The 21,238-nt window shown below is 37.0% G+C and overlaps 2 protein-coding genes across 4 annotated transcripts in view; one reads left to right on the top strand and one right to left on the bottom strand.

Moving 5' to 3' along the window:
• LOC134527272 (frizzled-2) overlaps window positions 1–21,238 on the bottom strand; it is a 735,576-nt gene that overhangs the window by 349,773 nt on the left and 364,565 nt on the right. The window lies entirely within an intron of this gene.
• The window catches only part of LOC134543382 (uncharacterized), a 35,883-nt gene continuing 15,555 nt past the window's right edge, over window positions 911–21,238 (top strand). The window contains exons 1-2 of the mRNA XM_063388365.1: window positions 911–1,269; window positions 2,760–3,534. Of these exons, the coding sequence (XP_063244435.1) occupies window positions 1,125–1,269; window positions 2,760–3,534 (920 nt within the window). The 5' untranslated portion in view covers window positions 911–1,124. The remainder of the gene's footprint in view (window positions 1,270–2,759; window positions 3,535–21,238) is intronic.

Here is a 21,238-nt window from a genome sequence, read left to right on the forward strand (position 1 = left end):
TAAAGCGAGGTGGGAAGCCCCACCACTTGACGTAGGATCGTCCATTTCTTCGTTTTATAATCTTCTTCACCAGATATGTATCGGTACACATCGTAGGCTGAATCTCTTAGACATAGAAGCCGCCACAAATAGGCTTGTGGTCCAAATATTCGAGGTAGTAGGTATTAAGCTCTGATTCACGAACATATGTCACACGGAAATGTTCGGGATTCCAGTTGGCAGTGAAACCTTTCTCGAAGATGCCTTTCTGCTTGGATATTCGCACAATTTCACCGACGTTAGATTGAAGATTTCGTAGATGTTTCTTCTTTTTGTTGGAAAAACAGTTCAAACAACACATCATCTTTTACATCTTTAGGATTCATTTTTGTGGTAGAATGTACTGTGGAATTGTATTCGCTTGTTATTTTCGGCAAGATATCAAGCCACTTGTAATTTTCGTTAGCCGTGAACTGTCGCCACATCTTGATGCGCAAAGTTCTTTTAAACCATTCGATATTGGAGACTTTGACATTACTTAATGTAGAATAGTGTATGATGGCATACTTCTTCATCAAAGCCTTGAAGGTCACATTGTAGAATTCATTACTGAGATCCGTTTGTAGATGTGTCAGTACACTGCCATCACAAAAAAAATATTGGCTATAGCTTTGGCTATGTCAGTTGCAGTCTTTGATTTTAAAGGTCTAGCCCAAGCCAACTTGTTATACACATAGATGACTGTCAACATGTACTTGAAACCTTTAATCAGTAGGAAATATGGTATCTCAACAGGTCCACCTGAAATAAATAAATAATTCCGCGAACTATGACTTGGAATCGAAGGTATTTTCGTCTATCAGGAACATGAAGTTCGTGAGCGATTCCAATTTGACTCATTGTATGTAGCCGGTTTCCTTCCGTTCTTAGGCCCTCCTCACACGGGGATACTGAAGTTGCTTAGATACCGCGAGACTCGGCGACCGAGCGACTCGTCATGTAGATAGGCATGGCGTCACTCAGACGGCGATACTGGAGTGGCGGAGACTGGAAGTCGTAAGCAACGTAAATCCCGGCGACTCAGCATGCTGGTCTCCACGCTACTCCAGTAGCCTACGCGGCGCGATACTGTATTGTAGCGAACAATGGGCGAGCAGGCGTTTAATATCAAATTTGTAAACGAAGTTGAGAAACACCCAGAACTCTATAACTACAAGTTGAAAGGGTATTCAAAAAAGGATGTGACTGACAAAGCATGGAATGATGTCGCAAAAGAAGTGCAACTCACAGGTAAGTTGACAATATCTTAAACAACAATAATTAGATATAAAATATCTATCATAATAAACTAACTTGTGAAAAACCAAAATGTATATGTAAACAGCATGTTTTATATTTAGTATCTCACAAATACATTATTAGTAAAAGAAATATAGTTTTTATACAATGGTTATTCGTCCTTCGAAGAAATACCTTATTCTAAAACGTTTGTAACGTATAAAAATTACTTTCTATTGATATCTTTTCTTGGTTCCCAAGGGAATTACGCATGGTTTTTACGAACTTCGATAAAACTTACCACATGTTCAAAGTTGTTGTCATACTCACAGTAACCTACAAAAACACATGAAATACTTTAATACCTAATTAGTTATTGTAACAGTATTTCCACTGCCATGGAACAGAAGCCCGGGGTGTTAGAAAATAGTTTGCCAAGTAATTCCGCACTTCATGAGCAGTAGACCGATCATGTAACGTTAGGTCTTCTAGTGGCTGTGGATTGATGTTGGGCGTTTCTGAGTTGCCAAATGGTTCACCAGCAAAATATTTAATACCTTCACTTTTCCGAATGAAGTTGTGAAGAATGCAGACAGATTTTATTACATCAACCACTCTTTCCGTAGTTCGGCAGCGAATAGCAGTGTTCAACACTTGGAACTTTTCTGCCATCATTCCGAAAGCGCACTCCACTGTTTTCCGTCCTCTGCTCAATCTGTAATTGAATATTCTTTTAACATCATCAAGTGTTCTCTGAGGGTAAGGACGCAGCAAATATTGTGACAATGGAAAGGCCTCATCTCCAACAAAGTAAAAAGGAAAGTCAATCTCATTGTCGTCATCTGGTAATCGTGAAGGCGGTGGTATGTCTAGTCCTCCATTTGCAATCCAGTGTTTGACAGCTGATGCGCGAAACACTCCTCCATCGCTGTTTCTACCTGCATAGCCAGTTTCAATAAGAGTGAAGAAACCATCTGCATCACTGCTAGCCAGCAGCACTATTGAGTGATACATTTTGTAATTAAAGTTACTTGAGCCAGTTCCAGGTAATTTTTCTATTCGAATATGCTTACCGTCCAATGAACCCAAGCAATTGGGTAAATTCCACAGTGAATAGAAACGCTGTGCTATCATTCTCCACTTTTCTTCTCCTGGGACAGGCATGTAGGACTCTTTCAACGATTCCCAAATTAATTTGGTAGTTTCTCGTATGATGTTGATAACTGTGCTTTCTCCTCTAGCAAAGTACATCGACAGCGATACAAATGTACCTCCTGTTGCCAAATACCTGCAACAAAGTTAAATTAAATTTTACTTCATAATACATTCCCCATGTACCATTTATATATTTTTTCTTCAAATAATAAACATATGTTGTATATATCTGGATTATACTTAATACTACTTCACTTTTGTATTTGTTTTTTGTTTACTGTAAATTAGTTAGGAATTCATCCATTGCAACGATTTATATTTATGTGAACAATGTTGTTTGTTTTCAGTTAACGAATGCAAAGAAAAATGGAAAAATCTCCGTTCAGTTTTTGTCCGTCACATAAAGCCACCTCCAAGTGGTTCAAGTTCCAAAAATAAGAAACCATATTATCTATCGGAGGCAATGAAATTTACCCTACCATTCATAAAAACGCTTGGTACACCATCGGGGAATTTGCCAGAAGTCATCAATGAACAAAACCTGGAACACAGTTCATCTGACCCAACACAAAATACGGAAGACGTTGCGGCTGAAGAGGAGGAATATATCTCAGATAACGCAATACTAACTACAACACCACAACTTTCCCTTCCTTCACCTATGCTGCCAAATACTGACTTCTCGCAAGAACATGCTCATCATTCCCAACAAATGACTCATGATCCCTTTTCCAACCCAAAAGATAATTTATCAAAGCGTAAAAAGCAAACAGTGACGGAAGTGGACAAGTCCTTTATGGAATACATGAATGCAAAGAAAAGGAAACTTGAATCGAATTCAAACGATGATAGGCAAGTAAAAAAGTCGTTTCTTCTAAGCCTTTTACCAGAAATCGAACCTTTGACAGATGCACAAATGAAATCATTCCGACGTAGGGTTCTGCAGCTTATTGATGACATCACGAATCCAAAAGACATGCACCAACACGTACCAGCTTACCAACAGACCCCAACTTACTCCTACAGTGTTTCCACGCATTCATCGTTGGCTACAGATAATGCTTCAATTTGTTCGTCGCCTGGAAATCAAACTATTCCACAGAAAGTACAAGATACTGAAAGGCAACAGTATTTTGAAGTCATCCAAGAGACTTTACAATATGAGCAGGAACATAATGTGATGTGATGTTTTGTTGGGTGTGTAAACATATAACTTTGGTGTACGTGTTTTTATCTCTATTATGTTGTTTATTTTTGTGTTTACAGTCATGATTTGAATGTTTGTGTAATGGGTATTCTTTAAATAGTTTATATATATACATTTTTTCTTTTGCAGTACATTATTTGAATGTGTATTTCTTAGGTATATTTGAATTAAACATTGGAATGAATTTATGCATAAGATATGTTTATACTTTCACCTTTCAGTTGACTGGAATACTTGGGTATAAATAACTTTAGATTATTTAACCTGTTAACGTTAAAGTGCACATTCTTAAGATCCATACAACAGCCATTTTCCACAGATAAAATAAGTAATTGCGGCCTCAAGTTAAAATGCATACATTGTTTTTATTCGCCAAGCATCAGTATATACGTTAAAATACTTGGAAAGAAATAGATTTGTGTTGAAGGGAAACATTTAGAAGTGCCTTAACAAAAATTCGTAATAATTTGTATTTCTTAACTTACTTACCTCAAAGTTATCAGCAATCGTTCACCGGGGCTCACGCATTCCCTCATAGTGGTATCCCTATAATACATCGCAGGTGTAACAATTTCCGTTAACATTTGGTAAGTCTCCTTCGTCATTCTGTAGAAAGCGATGAATTTTGAGTCTGTCTCTTGCAATTCTTTGGCCGCGACAAATAATCTACAATTAATGTTCCTTTCTATATATGGATGAACCCACAATCTTTTCCTACTTCGTTTTCTATAATGTTGATAATATTGGATAACAATATCACTATCGTCACTGCTGTTATCACTGGACATTACATACAATATATAGGCACTTCACGGTTCCACAAGATACTCGGGCTGTACTCACGATGCATTTTTTCCTCCCAGTCTCTGATATTTTAGTAGCGTCGTGTGAAGATAACGGGCGACTAGAGTCACCCAGTCACACAGTTGCCTAGTCTCCAGGCTACCAGCGATCGTTTTGTAGGCAACTTCAGTATCCCCGTGTGAGGAGGGCCTTAGAGTATGGAAACAATTTCGTTGATGTGCAAATAGTTTCCTGCACTTAGCGAAGAATGTAGCATGTGTCTAAGACGATCAACTAATTCATTGGGGTCGCCCAATACACTAAGTCAAAGTTCCGACCACTTTCTAGCTTTTTTAAACCTTCACTATGTACTGTTAGTTCACTGAAGAGATTAGCGAGAATGTCGATTTTTTCATGATCTTCGTCTTTATATATGCCAATTTCCGGATCGTTAACGCGAAATTGCATTGGTTAGCTCTAGCAGTTATGTTTACTCTTTTAAATCGTTGTGAGAATATCCTTAGGCTCCCTGCGAAACAGCAATTCATACAGATCTGGAGTCCCGTTCGTTTTGACTCTTCTATGCGCACGATATTTCCAGGTAAAAAGTATATTTCTTTAGCACCGAGGAACCACCCATTATGTTTTCTCACTACTTCGTAGGTCGTGTCAATATTCCGACTCGTGAAAGATATCAGGTATGGCCAGTCCATTGAATTAACTTGATTTACTCTTTTCTGTAATTTTATCTTGACTCTGTAGTCACAAAGTCCGCTTCTTCTCGATCTGGCTCATATTTCCTCTTCTTTACAGTTGGAATTTCGTCATCAACCTCTGTTTTCACATTGATGGTTGGATCTTCCTTATTTTAATTTCATCGAGACGACTAGTGATTGATTTAAATATCTCTTCATTTTCCATCTCACCTGAAATTCTGATTCTTCTAGAAAGTAGATATGTTTTACGAACAGTTAAAATAGCTCGATGAAGGTCACTGGTCAAATGCGACATTGTACTGGCTAAAAATATTTTGCAAGTCTTCCTATAATACTTTTTTTATTCGTCCACAGAAGCTTCTTTCTTGTTTTTGGCCGATTTTGTTGCCAAGTGACTAAGTAATGAATTCAGACAACTTTGTAAAGTCCTCTAATCATCGCGTCTTTGTGGGTTGGATACTTCGATCATGTCGCGAATTCGAGAATCCAAAGTTCTACGCGTTGGTCGATGGCTAGCAGGTACTATGGTAATTCGTTTTCACATTTTCTACTTTTTGAGCAAGTAGTGAAAAATGTATTTGCGGATATCGTCGTCGCGAGACATGAGAGCAGTACATAAGTCTCGACTGCTACGACCGAATTTCGAAATGCTATTACTAATGTTTGACGATTAACTGATCGAAACCTTGTCTGTACATGCCTTAATATAGAGGCCAGTCCTTCATTATAACTAGGAATCCATGTTCGCTTTTAAAAACAATGAGAACATGTCTTTGAATTCCTGGAAAGCCATGTCGGTGATTACATGATTATCATAAGCGAGACGTAAATTAAATTCGTCCATGCGAAAAAGTACTATGACATTCGCATTGTATCGTAGGAGATGTTTTGGAATACGACTGTACGTCTGACACAGGTGAGCTCAGTCTACTTTATGTTATCTTAAAAAGATTTGTGCAATGGGAGCGCATGACTTGATGTAAGTTTTTGGACATACGCCATTACTTAGCAATGGCGTATGTCCAAAAACTTACATCAAGTCAGTCTACTTTGGCGTGTCTGTCCATAGAAAATAACTCTTGTATTATGCCTTTCATCTCACACATTACATCAAAGAAAAGGAGGCACCACATCTGCATTATCATTAATTCGAAAATACTACAGGCCATCCACTGATTGTAGAACCGTAGCTAGATGCTGGTACTTTAGCTGTTGCACAGACTTGGAATAAAAGTAAAATTTTTCGAACCTAAGGCCGTTTGGTTCTTCCAGCAAACTCAGTAGAACACACGTTTTTCCAAAGTTGGATGTACCAGCCATTAAGCATCGCTCTGTACAAGGCAATAACGAGCCGTGTCGCATTTCACACGCACAAAAAACGTAATTTTGCGTAATGTGCCAAAGCAAAGACATTTATACTTTATGGTCAGTTGTGCATAATGACTCGAAAAGATAAGAACAAAAACACCTCTGTGCAGCACTCGTGAACTTGGTGATAAACAATCGAGCTACACATTCCCGGCTACAGGTTCTGCAGCCCCGGCACTAAATTAGCCTAACGACTAGCTCGAGGTGACGTGGGTATTAATTCTCTCAACCAATAGTTCAAGCAGCACGATATTGCCTACTCCCTTAGCAAGGATCTAGAATCAAGGCACCCAGCTGACGAGATATTGGCACTGGTAGCCAAAAATACAAATAATGACGAACGCGGGACCAGGAGAAAAAAATTCGCGGCGTGGGGTGTATCCAAAATTATGAAGGCCAAGACGAAATTAGGGATTGGCACTAGTCCAGCCAGCTCCAACAAGTCAAAGACTAATTCACGCAAAACCAAACGTAAGCCTGGTGCTGGTGTGCAAAAAGCCAAGCCAAGAATACAGACTCTCGACAATAAGATTATTGGAGGATTTCTTCCTTTGATTTTGCCTGTATTTGGTGCTCTCGGTGGTCACATCGGTGCGACTACTGGTATAGTGCGGTCAGTCAAAACTTCAAAAAATGAGCGGAAGCATTAATGGAAACTCAATGACACAATGCCAACATGGAAGCCATTGCGATGGGTAAAATAAACGGCGCAGGTCTCTACTTGCAACCTCACAAATGAGAAAGAAACGAGTAAATTTATCGTAAGTTTGTAGCCGATAGGTCCGCCTATTAATTTAGATTTAATCAAGTACGCTTGAAAACTGAAAATAACAAATATCCGAAGCTGTTTATGCGAGACACTTTACCTAGTAAGCCAAAGACTCGTGAGTGTGCTATTATTAATTTTGACTTATCTACAGATTGTGGCACGCAATGGGTAGCATACATAGAGTCTGGAAAAATGACCGAATACTATGACATTTACTACTTCCACCATAACTTAGATGGTGCGTGGTCCTTGCCACTATATGGTTCAACATCTACGAAACCGAACTGTCGCACAACAAAATAAACTGTGGTCACTTGTGACTACGCTTTTTAACTAAAAATATATATAAAGCTAACAAAAAAAATTTCTGCTTATAAAATAACTGTACAGAGATGAAAACAAATCAATCATGTTGATATCACTTATGTTGTCTGGTCAAGCACCAGAGCTGCGGCAGTCCATTTCCCACCCACAGTTGCAGACATTGTATCCACCGAATTCACCAGCTTACCAGCGAGTGTGCCACTGCCTGAAGCTAAAAAACGGGACTTGCTGACTATGATTGACTATGTCGATGAAGAAAACAAAGATTTTTATCGCAGTGTTTGTTCATAAACATTTACAGTGTGATGTACAGCCATGGTTTCACTCCAGTAAACATGTTGGTGTATAACACAATCTATAATAAGAGTTTTGCCACCTCTGAGATGTTACATTCAAATGGTTTATTTTTTGCACCGTACTACAATCTACAATCTACAAACATAAATCCTTTTACTTGAATTTATTTGTGATAATGTATATGTCTTTATTCATAGTGTACTCTGCTGTCAACAATAAAGAAACATTACTGTGGCACTTTGCTCATTTAGCTTATGTACATAACACCTTTGGTAGGAAAAGTGTTGTGGCACTTAGCTCTTTGCCAATATTTAAACATGTGTTTTTTTTTAACATTAGTGTTTGTAAGTATTTTATGTGCACATTATCGTGTTTATGTATGGGCTGGGTATTCTATTATAAATAAAAAATATATTTCGAAACAATAATCTGTAAACTATTAGTATAATTTCGGTCATTATTTTTACAGACAACTTTGTGGCACATAGCACCATTTGCAGGGCCCTTGTTGTGGTACTTACCTCTTTTCCAATTGAACATAATTTGTAGGTGTATTTCTCTAAATTATGCAATACCAATGCGTTGTTAACTTGTTCAGTATAACAATGTGTGGACTAAGATATGCTATACTATTTTTGAAATGAATTAAAACATAAATGGGATGTAGGGACAGTTTTTATTAAATATCTTAAAAACAACTTTTTGGCACTTAGCTCTATTATCATTTCCACTCTACAAATATAAAAAAAAAAATAATTATACATGTGTCATACACAAACAGCTAAGTATGAATATAGACACAGTCAGATAAAAAACTGTATGAGGCAGGGTTATTTCTATGTTTAAGAAGATACCTTTTGTACAATAATTTTAAAACTGTCAAAAAATCTATGTATAGTTGCTATGTGACACACTACTGACCAACATATTGGAGGGAGGGGAAATTTAAAATAATTTGGCCAGAAAATTTGCAGAAATAGCATTTATGTTGGAAATTACAGGAAAGAAACTTTAGAGTAAATTTGCACAAAATACCATCTATTGCCAGCTGCTAGTTTTCCTGGCCCCTACTTATGATAAACAAATACACATTACACAATTTTCAATTTTCAATTTTAAATGGTGTAACAGACTCGTAGATTTTCAAACGTATAATGCCATATCGAATATCGATTAAGAAAATTTGCATTTTCTTCTACCTCAAAAGTGATGGTATCACTCAAGAAATACAGTTACCTGAAGGCTCTTATGCAACGGACGACATTGCATATTACATCAGGGAAATGTTACCAAAGGATATAGACTTTCAAGTTCGAGGAAATCCCAACAAAGCATTCTAGCACGCAGTGCACAAGTCAACTTTACGAAACCTGGTACTGTAGAAAAGATTATCGGATTAAAACCAAAGGTTTATGATGAAGGAAGGACATACGTATCTATGCATGCAGTAAACATATTGTTTGTGAATGTCGTAAGAATAAACTGTAATTTGACAAGTGGAACATATCTCAGTGGAAGATTAAACAACTTTCTGCAGGAGTTTTCACCAAATGTCCCGCCATGTTATAAACTTGTTGAAGTACCACAAAGTATCATTTAAGTTCCAGCTGTCGTGAAGTGTGCGCACGAAGTTGTCATCAGAATCATTGACAAACAAGGACACTTGGTGAATTTTCAGGAAGAAATAATATCATTACGTCTTCACTTGAAACGATAGGCATAAAGTTTGTGACACCGAACAGATATAAAATAAATCGCATTGGAATGAAAAAGATCAGGTTTCTACCAGATATTGGTGCATTTACACTTTCCAGCATAAAGTATCACCTTATTATTGGTCAAGTAACGAAAAAATATGGAAGACGAAATCCTTAACATAGAAAATCCAGACATTTTTGATGACAGCATTACGAAAATGGAATTGCACGTGTACCAGCCTTTCCTGCTCGGACCATATGCACTATCTCCAGAAGAACGCTTTGCGGAACAGCACCAAGAAATCTCTACTTTTCCTTTACAGTCATTTTAATGTAGAACAGGTATACTGAACACAGTGGATGGCATGCATCCAACAATGATAATAATATACTGCAATAGTATTCTTTACCTAATCGAGAGCATTACATATGTACCCAATGGCATCGAGGTAGACCAGATGAGAGATGTAGGTTTAACATCTGCTATGAAAAATTACCTGTCGCTCATGCCAAAAGATCTATCTGCTGTAAAGATGGCTGGCTGGGCTCTCGAGAATGAATATAAGCTTCCTGATTATGCGGAAGGAAAGTTCGAAGTTGGTGTTCCTTTGTCAATGCCCCTTGGATTCGCAGAGGACTACAAACAAATAATCATTAATTCGAAACAAGAGCTCGTACTGCTTCTAGCCAACATGCACATTAATGCATTTGTTGATGCTGCAGAAAACCCTCAAGATGTCTCTCTAACACTACAGTATATCACATGGATGCTGCCTCACATCCAAGGGAGCACGGTTGAATATATCAAGATGCTGAAGAACACAGAAATGGCAAGAACATTAATGTACTATTTCGAACCTGGAGTTTGAAAAATTATCCTGGATTGCCTGGTTTCCAGCGTGTCAAGTATCAATTGGATAGTAAAGTCCAACTTCGCCACGGAAAACCCAAGATACATCATCGTCAGTCTTCAGACCTTAAGAAAGCTCAATGCAGGAGTGAGCCGCTCTGTATTGGATAACTGTCAAATACGTAGTGTAAAAAATTTTTTTAACAGGGAAAGATACTCGTATGTTGATATTAACGTGGACTTTAAAAACGGAAGATTTATTCTCGCTTATAAAATTTATGCTAAGATTCAGAAAGCATACTATGGTCAAGGACAGTCACCGATACTGAATCCCGACAGTTTCAAAAACAAGGCTCCCTTAATGGTGTTCGATGTTTCCAAACAGGATAATCAAATAAAATAAAACACCGGATTGAGATATCGACAAGTGGAAATATTCCATAAAACACCTATACTTTTTGTCTAATACTTCACTATAGGCTTTGAATATATATACTGTATAGAAGTCACCAGCCCAGGTTAAAATTTCTAATACGGTTTTGAGGTAGTTGGTTAATTCACCGCCACAATCGCCACCATCTCTAGGGCATCGACTTGTGGTGGTCCCTAGCGGACAAGTGCCGAACTCTTAAAACACCCCTTCCCCCTCCCGTTGAACGACGTTGAGCTGCAGTGAATGATGGGTGAGGGGTGCGGGGAATGACAGCGGGCGACAGCGCTGCGCTCTAACATGTAAATAACAACTAAGACGATACAGGGCGTTACGGCAGCGCACTGCAGCGGTGAAGTTCCCAAGCTGCTCATCATGCGCTTCTGAAAAACATAGAGTAAATCCTATCCACTCGCGACTTCTATACAGTATATATATTCAAAGCTATAGGCTTGCATCGTACAACTGTCGAGACAAGCTTGTGAAAATTCTTTCATAAATACTGTTTCGTTGTGACATTAATTTAGTTACGAACGATAATTGCTAGCGTCAAGATGTACTGCAACCTGTAAGGTTTCCAGAGCCAACACGGATTCGTGCTCAAGGAGATAAGTTTAACATACGAGGACAACAGCAGGAAAAATGTAAACGTTCGAAAAAACGGTTAGGGGAAGGCGGGGTAACTGCGCGCTCTTAACTTTGGCACATTATATTTCTGTTAATAAAATTTAAAAAGCAATGTAATTAATTTGTAGCAAAGCGACATTAAGTCAGTTTAAATATAGCCGAGTATTAGTACTTTGTTTAAAAGCGAAGTGTGGTTTTTTTACTTAAACTATTAAAATATGTATTGCGTACGATTACCCGACTTGAGGGGGTAATCGTACGCACTAAATTTATGTTGCGTACCTACTATTACCCTCTATGCCAATTCTGGTGCATAAAAATTTTCCCGAATATTCCCTGAATGGAAATATAATTTTTTTAAAATATGACAATGAACCTAAATAACAAAATAGACTATTTGTACTATACTGGGGACATAAAAATTTATTTTCTTTTCAAATTAAATAAAAACATGATTTGATATTTATCTTTTTTTATTTTTCATATTCGCTAATTCAAGCTTGCAGTTAAGTATTTTTAAAATATTTTTGTAGGTACTTGAATGAAATTATATATAGTTTAGAACGTAGCTTACTAATTATTTGCGTTGTTATTGAACAAATATGAAGAGCTAACACAAAACAACACACTTAGCACTGACAAACCATAGATGCAAATATATGGTTAAAATTAAATTTTCTTTCAAAATAACTAAACACAGTTTTTATTTGACAAAGAAGTAGACTATTTCAGCATTAAAGTTATTGAAATAATAATACTTTCACTTGACGAAAATCACATACAAAATTTGAATGATTTTCTGCAGCACTACAGTCTGAATGGACCCAGCCCGAACACCTGCCATAGCGATACCACAGTTCTCTGTCCTTAACAAACTCTCCACAAAACATACAGATCTCATTAGTGCCATTTTGGTTGGAAAGATGAAGCCACCATATCCAAATCTTTAATGTCATCATCTTGACAAAGATATTTTGTATTTTTTTTTTTGCAAGAAGAAACGGACGAATCGCTGAAAATATTTTTCTTGGTTTTCTTCTTTTTCATTTTTTAGCTTCCTGTATCATGTTCAGCTTGTGTTTCCTTTTATTTTTCCTCTTTGTTTCCACTTCTTCCAGCACTATTTTTTCTTGGAGTGGCTGTTAGAATTTCTGAACGCCGTTTTCGTGTCGGCGCCTTCCTGGTCCCTGCAGTCCTTGATGTCGATGGTTTTGTAACTGGGGAAGTTAGTTTACATATTTGTTTGTTATTTTCATAATGTACAAAACCATTGATATGATCCATTTAAACATAACAGTTACTAAATTTCGCACAGGTGAATGAAACGCAGATGGGGAACTGGTACGCATCCCTGCGTACGAATACCCCAAACGACGCCATGTCAGTTTACTGACAGTCACAGTTGAAACGATCGCAAAGTACAAGCCCTCGCCGCGTTAAGTTATAACAAAAACACCACTAATTATTTATAAACATCTAAAATTCCTCAAAAGTACATAGTTTTTTCCTTACCTCGAATGCAATGAATGCAGGATCTTATTGGAAAAATCTCCGATTTAAAAAAACACAAATATCCGACACAACTTCAGCCGCACGCCATCGCCACTCGACTAGAACGAAGTTACTCCTTTCGCCGCATAGTAGTGCCAGTGCTCCCGCGTGCGTCTCTTCTTCTTTAGCCAGATACTGACCTGCGTACCATTACCCACTGCGTCCAGTGCCTTCCCCTATGCAAATACTACCATGGTCTGGAGTGGGACGAAGCTTAAATGTCATACCATCAAGTGTAAAAATCTCTAGACGATTTGCTACTGCAGAATTCAAGTGGCATGATTTATGTAGTAGGACCTAAGTGGAAGAAATGGCTGTGCGAGTTGTGTAAAGCATCAGTGGAAATTGTAGACCTGCAAACAGACTACAGCTGTCCTTCCCTTCGCAAGCTTAGTGCAATGTATGGCGTGTAGCTATACGACAGGTTTCAAAGAGTATGTGCCTGTACAAACTCGCAGACTATGTGGAATTGGCACTCACAGTTCGTTTAGGAGCCTGAATATATAAAAGAAGTGCAACTGTTCGTTCCTTCAGTATTTTTCCGACCTGCACGCAGAGTTTTCGTTTCATCCTGCCAACGTGTACGCGAACGTAAGATCTAGCTTCAGCAGTGTCGAGTACAGCTACTGGGATGCTGGTTATCTGCGCACATATACGGAAACCTGTGAAGGAGGCTCTAAGCACTGGCGGTTTTCGCTCTTTCCTTTGTACTACGAACTGACTCAGCAGCTATTAGATTGTTGCGTACCTGGAAACTGTGCCGTCTATCACACGAGACCGCACACAATCCTTTCTGCTAGCATCGCCGAGGTAGTCGTCTCGTCTGCACGTGCAACACTTAACATGGACGTGATGCAACAGGTGCGATCTACAATGCATCTACACAGATGTCCAAATGAAGTGCGTCTTGTCATAGTTCAGGCAGTGAACCTGTCTCAACAAGCACCGATTCAAAGCCCAGGCGCAGCCGTGGTCACAGAGGTCATCGTTCATGTCTCACCGGTGTTGTCGTCGGCGCAGAAAATGACCAGTTAGAATCCTATGTTCCTGAACCCGAGACTAGCGAACCAGGTGGAATCAGAATTTACAAACCAGTTGGAACCGGGGTAGAATAAACATTACTCGGAGTCGACGAGACAGTTCGTGCAGCGTTAATGATTTTGCTTATGAAAATGCTTAATGCCCTAACTTAATGTGCATTGTGTAAATTTCCAAAATCTATATGTAAAACTTGAACTTGTGTGTTTTTATATCTAGAAGTTTAAGTTATCTGAATACTAACCAAATAAAATAATAATTAATAAATAAAGTTAATATCTTGACTCATGTAGGTTACCAATAGGCTGCGGATATATAAGTGAGGTTCAGACGACAGGACTCCAGTTCACCTCTGGCCATGGTTCAGTACAGATCGGCTCTCTTCAGTAAGTTAGTGAGATTTGGTTGCTGTTCCATTGTTGACCTTGATGGACGATCTATCATCAACATCGGGGACTTGATGGCACCGATGACGACTACAGCTACGTCGATGGCTGCGGAGAGCTCAATGGCAGCGGTGTTGGCAGCTGCGGGATTCCGAACGACCTTGACACCAACTGCAGACATTTCGTTGCAATATGTGATACCGACATTGACTTGTGCTGTTCCATCGAATGAAGTTTCGCCAGCAACATTGCAGACTTCAAAGAACTACGAAAGTTCATCGCACCAGTCAAATACTGTGGTATATAATTTACCACCACTTCAAGTGCGTGCAGACCCGAAAGGAGCAGATGTTCAAATATTGAACAAAACACACTGATTTAATGCAACAAGTGAAATAAACAATTTGAACGACATGATATCTTGAAAAGGCATCTTATAGCCTGCAGTAGGTCTCTGACATACTCTCGGAAGACATATAAGTGTGACAATTGCGATAAGGTTTTTTCGCATTGTAACAGTCTGGGAAGTCACTAGAAGATGTGCATAGGAATATAAACAAGTGCTAGTATGATTCCATACCATCAGACATTATCATTTATAGCTTTTTCTGAGTCGGAAGTCAACAAACAAGCAGTATTCAATTGCCTAAAATTGAACGATCAATTTTGTTTTAAATTGAGTATTTTGGCAAGATTTGTCGAGAAAAGTAATCAAAACCGTGTTTACATGATGTCTTATGCGTTGAAGAATAAGTATGACTTTGAATCTCTGTACTATCCACCACCATTAATTCAGATAAATATTTTTGTAAAACGTAACCCTGAAGTTTCAGTTAATGTGTATGCGCTAAATGGGGATAGTTTGGTGTGCCCAGTGCAGGTAACTAATCAAGAAAGTAAAGTTCATCTCGATTTGTTGCTGTTGGCAAATGAAAGCAATACTGCACACAAATGTTACATCAAAAACTTCTCCCCACTATGAGACCTCAGGTTATAAAACATCAGTGCATGATCTATGTGTGTTGGTTGTGCTTTAAGTATTTCACTATTCATCCTAGAAAATCGGGTTTTACAGCTATATAGTGTCTTGAAAAAAACAAAATTTAATGTGAAAATAAATCTTGAACATAATTTTTATAGGTAATCTACTTTTTAAATAATTTGCTTCTTTTGTACTTGTAGTAGTGTAGAATTTATGTAATAAATTTGGTGCTTATAAAAGAACTTGTAATGTTTTACTTCTAGAACCTGTCACTTATGTGATATTTTAAATTAAATTACTTTTTTTTTTTTCATTAATCAAGTGTCGAATAAAGTATCGATTTAATTAATTAACTAATGAGTGTTTTATCGATCAATTTAGGAATTTATCCGAATTTCTCGGTCAATGTATACACAATTCCGAAATGGCGCCCAAATCGTAAGATGGCGGATGCCTGAGTAATAATAAATGTATACTGCATTCTAGTGGACAAAAAATAAACGAACACAATGGTAGAGCACTCTAGCTGATTAAAACAAGATGGTGGCCTTTAGCAGACGACAACAAGATATCGGAAACGATGTCATACTAGCTGGCGATATATATACCTTGGCATAAGTGGTGGGAGGTCACTCTATCGGCAGCTTCCGTGGAGGAAGGATCGGTCGCCATTTTTTATCTTGCCCTCATTGGGTACGAACCGAGGATGAAAAAGCGTTTTTATGTATTTTTTAAAATAAAATTTGAATAATTACATTTTTTATACATTTTTAATTTTTTTCCAAATTTCTAGCACAAAATTACTGATTTTCAAGATGACGGCCGTAAAGAAAATTGCAATGGTGACGACATTATTCAAAATGTCGGACATTTAGAGAAAAAAAAACTTGCGGAATTTAAATTGGTGGAAAGTTAGAGAAAATAAATTGGCGGGTCCAAGATGAATCCGAAATGACCGCCGGGGTCAAGGTCAAGGTCAAAGGAAATCCAATATGGCCGCCGTGACATCACAATATACAAGATAACGGTCGGCACTTCAGCAACACAACCAGAAGCCAGTGCCAGGAGCCCCTACTGTACACTACTATACTTAGGTGAAAAAGAATCTATAAAAATGCATGATGCAAATAATAAATAGTAAGTGTTACCGGTACATTAATAAAATGATACTATGTTACAATATCTTAATAAATACAAGCGTGGTAATTTTGCCGAATCTTGTGGGTAATTAGTGTACAAACTAAACTTGTCACACACTAAACATTTTAATTGGCAATGACAATATTAGAATATTTATGTGAAACATCCGTTCCTATCAATGTGTGATAACAAGTGCTTGTGTTTTAGAGTTGTTAATAACACGACATTAGCCTAGAGCAGACGGCTACGGCCTACACAGCAGCAACGGCGCGAAGGAAGGAGAGCTACTGTGCTATAAACGACTGCCCGTGTGAGATTGCCAGCATTCAGGTCGGATTACAATGAGGCTTACTTATGGAGAACAAAAATAGTGTAATTATAAAACTAATAAAAAAATTGCTTAAACAGCTTCTGACAACTTCACCTTTGTTGAGCGAGGATAGAGTTATAGTACAAGCCATAAATTTTTCAATTTTTTTCATTGTTTGTATTTTTATGCAGTCAGTGTCAGAAATCCTTTGGTAGAAGATATTTCTTTAATAGAAATTGCACGACCTTAATAACTAAGTTGACTATAGATAACGAAGACTAGTATACAACAGCGAGGAAGAGGAACGAAGGCAAAATATTAGATGAATATAATAACTACCAAGAATGTCAAAATGTTATTGCTAAAAATACTACCTTAGATAACGATAATAATTTAAAATTTAAACCTAACGAAGAAAGTAGAAACTTCATGAGAGTTGAAAAGATATTTTCACCAAATTCTTGTCGTCTCCATGAAAATGTGAACAACGGAGAACGATGTGAAGCTTACAAGGACGAAAACTGTGATGAAACATCTGAAGCTGACATGATTTAAGAATATGATGACACTTCTGAAGCTGACATTATCGAAGACTGTGATGACGTACCTGAAGCTCACCTTTCGAAGACTGTGATGAATCGATGAGACCAAAATGTTGGAAACAAGGTGTTTAAATAAATTATTCTAACCAAGCTTGCATTGATCACTGTGTCGTTGACAAAAGTGGCTATGAAGCTGGTGTTAAAAAAGTAGATTCTAGAGATTTTAATAATATAATATATTATAAACATGCAAGGAATATGGCAGAAGAAGAGATTTATTACGCATTATGGTAAGATTATAATATATTGGTTGACAGGTTAAGACTTCTCCATGCTTCGCTTTGTGCAGGAAACTATTCGCACATCAAATAAGTATCCTCCATACTCAAAGAACTGAGGGAAGCTGGATACTTACAATAATTTCTTGTATTACTTGCAAGTATATACCATTAAAAAAATAAATTAAATTTTGGATTTTAAAAGTGATTGTTTCATTCTCGAAATCTGATTTCTATCTAATGCCGAGTTTTCGTAATACAACTTCTAACTTAAAAATGTAAAAATCATCACCATTGACTGACAAAATGTAGAGTAATAATAGTCATACCAGCAATTAGGTCAAGTTCGATTAAAATGTAATTGAAATCAACTGGAGCTCAATGTAGATGGAGCAGTTGCAGCACTTGGAGCATTGGAGCTCTTGTAGCAATTTTAAATTTGGAGCTGTTGGAACAATTGGAGCATTGGAGCACTTGGATCTGTTGGAGCAATTGGAGCTTTGGAGCACTTGGAGCACTTGAGCTGTTGTTGGAACTTTGGAGCATTGGAGAATTGACTTTTGGAGCCAACGGTTGTTGGAGCATTTGGAGCTTTTAAGCACTTGGAGCTATTGGCCAATTGGTAAATTGGAACACTTGGAGCAGTTGGAGCATATGGAGCACTTGGAGCATTGGAGCATTAACTTTTGGAGCCAATGGTTGTTGGAGCATTGGATGTCTTGGAGTTCTTGGAGCAATTGGAGCAGTTGGAGCAATTGGATCTGTTGGAACTTTGGAGCGGTTGGAGCCCATTAGAGCAATTGGAGCACTTGGAGCATTGGAGCAGTTAGAGCTGTTGGAGAATTTGGAGATTTTGAGCACTTGGAGATTTTAACCAGTTGGAAAAATTGGAGCATTGGAGCACTTGGAAGGATAGGAGCAATGAAAGCATTGGAGCATTGATCATTGGAGCCAATGACTGTTGGAGCCAAAACAGTTAGAGCTTAAGACTGATGGAGCCAAAATCATCTGTACTTTTCTTGACGATATCAGGCAAAACCTTATCAATCAGCTTACTGATGAAGTAGCTACTTACGGACCTTTAAAATAATACTTGTGGTTGGACTGTCGGTATGCCAAACAATATCCGTTCGAGGACAAAGTGAAGAAGTGTGCATTCAAGACAGTTAATACTCCCATTTACAATTCCGATGATGTGAAGCGGTCTCTTAAACATAGTATCGGTAAACTCTTTCTGGAAGAATATGTAGACTATGTTTTCAGTTTCTCTGTTTTCTCTGTTTTCAGTTTTCTATGTTCTCTGTTTTCAGTAGACCGAGTGGAGCTAAGACTTAGTCAGTTCAAGCCAAAGAACTAAATGTTTATAAGATTGCTAACTTTAGCAAGTTTTCCTGCAGTAGGATAGGATCTATGTAATAAAATGTATTTGTAAAAAAACTGTTGATGGTGGTCATAATGGCTTACTGGACACCAGTTTGCAAGGAAACTAAGCTGCTTGTAGGACTTTCTACTATATTTATTTAAATTATTATTTTTACATAAAATTAATTTTTTGCTTAGATCAAGTATCGAACTAAGGGCTGATATGAATTGAATCAATATTATTATATTAACAAGTGATTTTTTGATGATTTGTGGAATTTTCCCCGAATTCCTTGCTAAATAGATTGTTTGTCCGTGAACGTTTTGTGATTATTTTCTTGGTAATTAAAAGCTCACAAATAAATATATATATTATTAAATTTAGATTTGATGGCCACTTATAGAAAATTTAGGAAATAATTACGTGAAAACGAACCTTCGCATACAAATACTAAGTTCACGTTATTTATGTGTAGAAACCCGGAAATTTCGGGAATTCGTCTGGAGTCAGGAAAGAATTGAAGGTTTTACATGTGCTGAACCCATGCTTGCTTTTCCATTGGATGATTTCTTAGCCAGAACAAATTTTTTATTCTTTATCAAGAATACCTTATTCGCTTACATCTCTCCTAGCTGAGCGTTATTAGCTCACGGTCGCAGAGGAGCGTGGCTAAATAACTTCAGTCCAATCACAAACACAAAAGAATATAAATATTGGCATTCTAGCTTGCAACCATAAGATTCGCGAAATTTCTGTATCTATTCCTATAAGCCTATCCGGACTGATAGTACTGGCTGTGATTTGATCCGCCTTTTTTTTTAAAATTCCTATCCTGTTTCAGGTAAAAGAAGATCAAACAATTTAAGGTTGAGTACACAACTTTGTTTTGTCTAATTTGGCCATCTGTCAGTCTTACAGAGGCTTATAGGACGTAAAAGAGAAAATCTATAAAGTTTCCATGTCCACATATCATGTAACTAAGCAGAAATATTTTAAAGGGCAGGAACACCTCATGTGTAAAATTATTATTTTAATACCTTCAATGCCACAGAGATGCTATCTAAAGTTGTTTAGAGCTCGTCAAGGATAACTTTACCGTGATTATAGCCAATATATAACTTGCATATTGGGCAATTGTATGCTGGAAAATGGAGACAATACATTGTAAAGTTTTTTTTTTGTAAATAGAACTAAAATAACCATGAAAAATTACAGATATTTATAATTTGTACATTCACACTAAATAAACTGTATTGACACTAACTTTTTTCGCAGTCTTAACTGGGTTGGAATTCTTAACCGGGCATTAATGCTTTGTGTTATCCCAGTACCTCCAATTGTTAAAGTTATTTGTAAACTGCTCCCTAAACAGCTTTCCATTATCAATGGCGCACATTAATAAGCACAATAAAACAGAATGAAGTATAGTTGTTTAATATTCTATTATCTATTCCATGGTTTAAAATTTTCTGCTATTTCAAATCATGACATAATTTAAAATTATAAGCCAATTTTCGTAAGCGCGAAAAAAAATTAGTATTGTTTATAAAACCATATTTCATAAATGCAAAAATAACCATAGCAATTTTTCGTACAAATTACAATATTTTTACTGTAGTATTACAAACTATATCTTGGTAACTGGTATTCAAATCAATCTTTTTGTAAAAGTACAACCATTTCTCTTTGTGTCAGGAATATGAGATTTCGCTCAAATAAAGATTTTTTTTTAACACAACTAACTAAAAGATTACTTCAAACTAAAAGTTTGTAAGCAAAGAACAAACATCGTTGAACAATACAGAATTCTTTGGTTGACAATTCTACTTCCACTTGGCAATTTTTTTTATAAACTTAAGTAATAATACGTCTGTATGAATATTATCACTTTTTATACATTCTAGTACACAGTCTTTGCCTTGCAATTGTATGCATGCATATCGTGTTTTATTTCTTTAGAAACATTTTTGTCTTGAAATATTTATTTATAAAATTAATATTACTTCTGTTTCATATCTCAATTAATGTGAAATATTTTAATAATACCAATTTATTCACGCCTTATAACTTGAATTTATTAATATTTTTCTAACATAATTCAAGCTTTTAATCACTAAAGCATTCTATTTGCATATATTACCTGAAAACGTTCAAATTATCTAAAATTA

The sequence above is a fragment of the Bacillus rossius genome, chromosome 1 (assembly GCF_032445375.1).
Source record: "Bacillus rossius redtenbacheri isolate Brsri chromosome 1, Brsri_v3, whole genome shotgun sequence".
Classification (NCBI taxonomy): Eukaryota; Metazoa; Arthropoda; class Insecta; order Phasmatodea; family Bacillidae; genus Bacillus; species Bacillus rossius.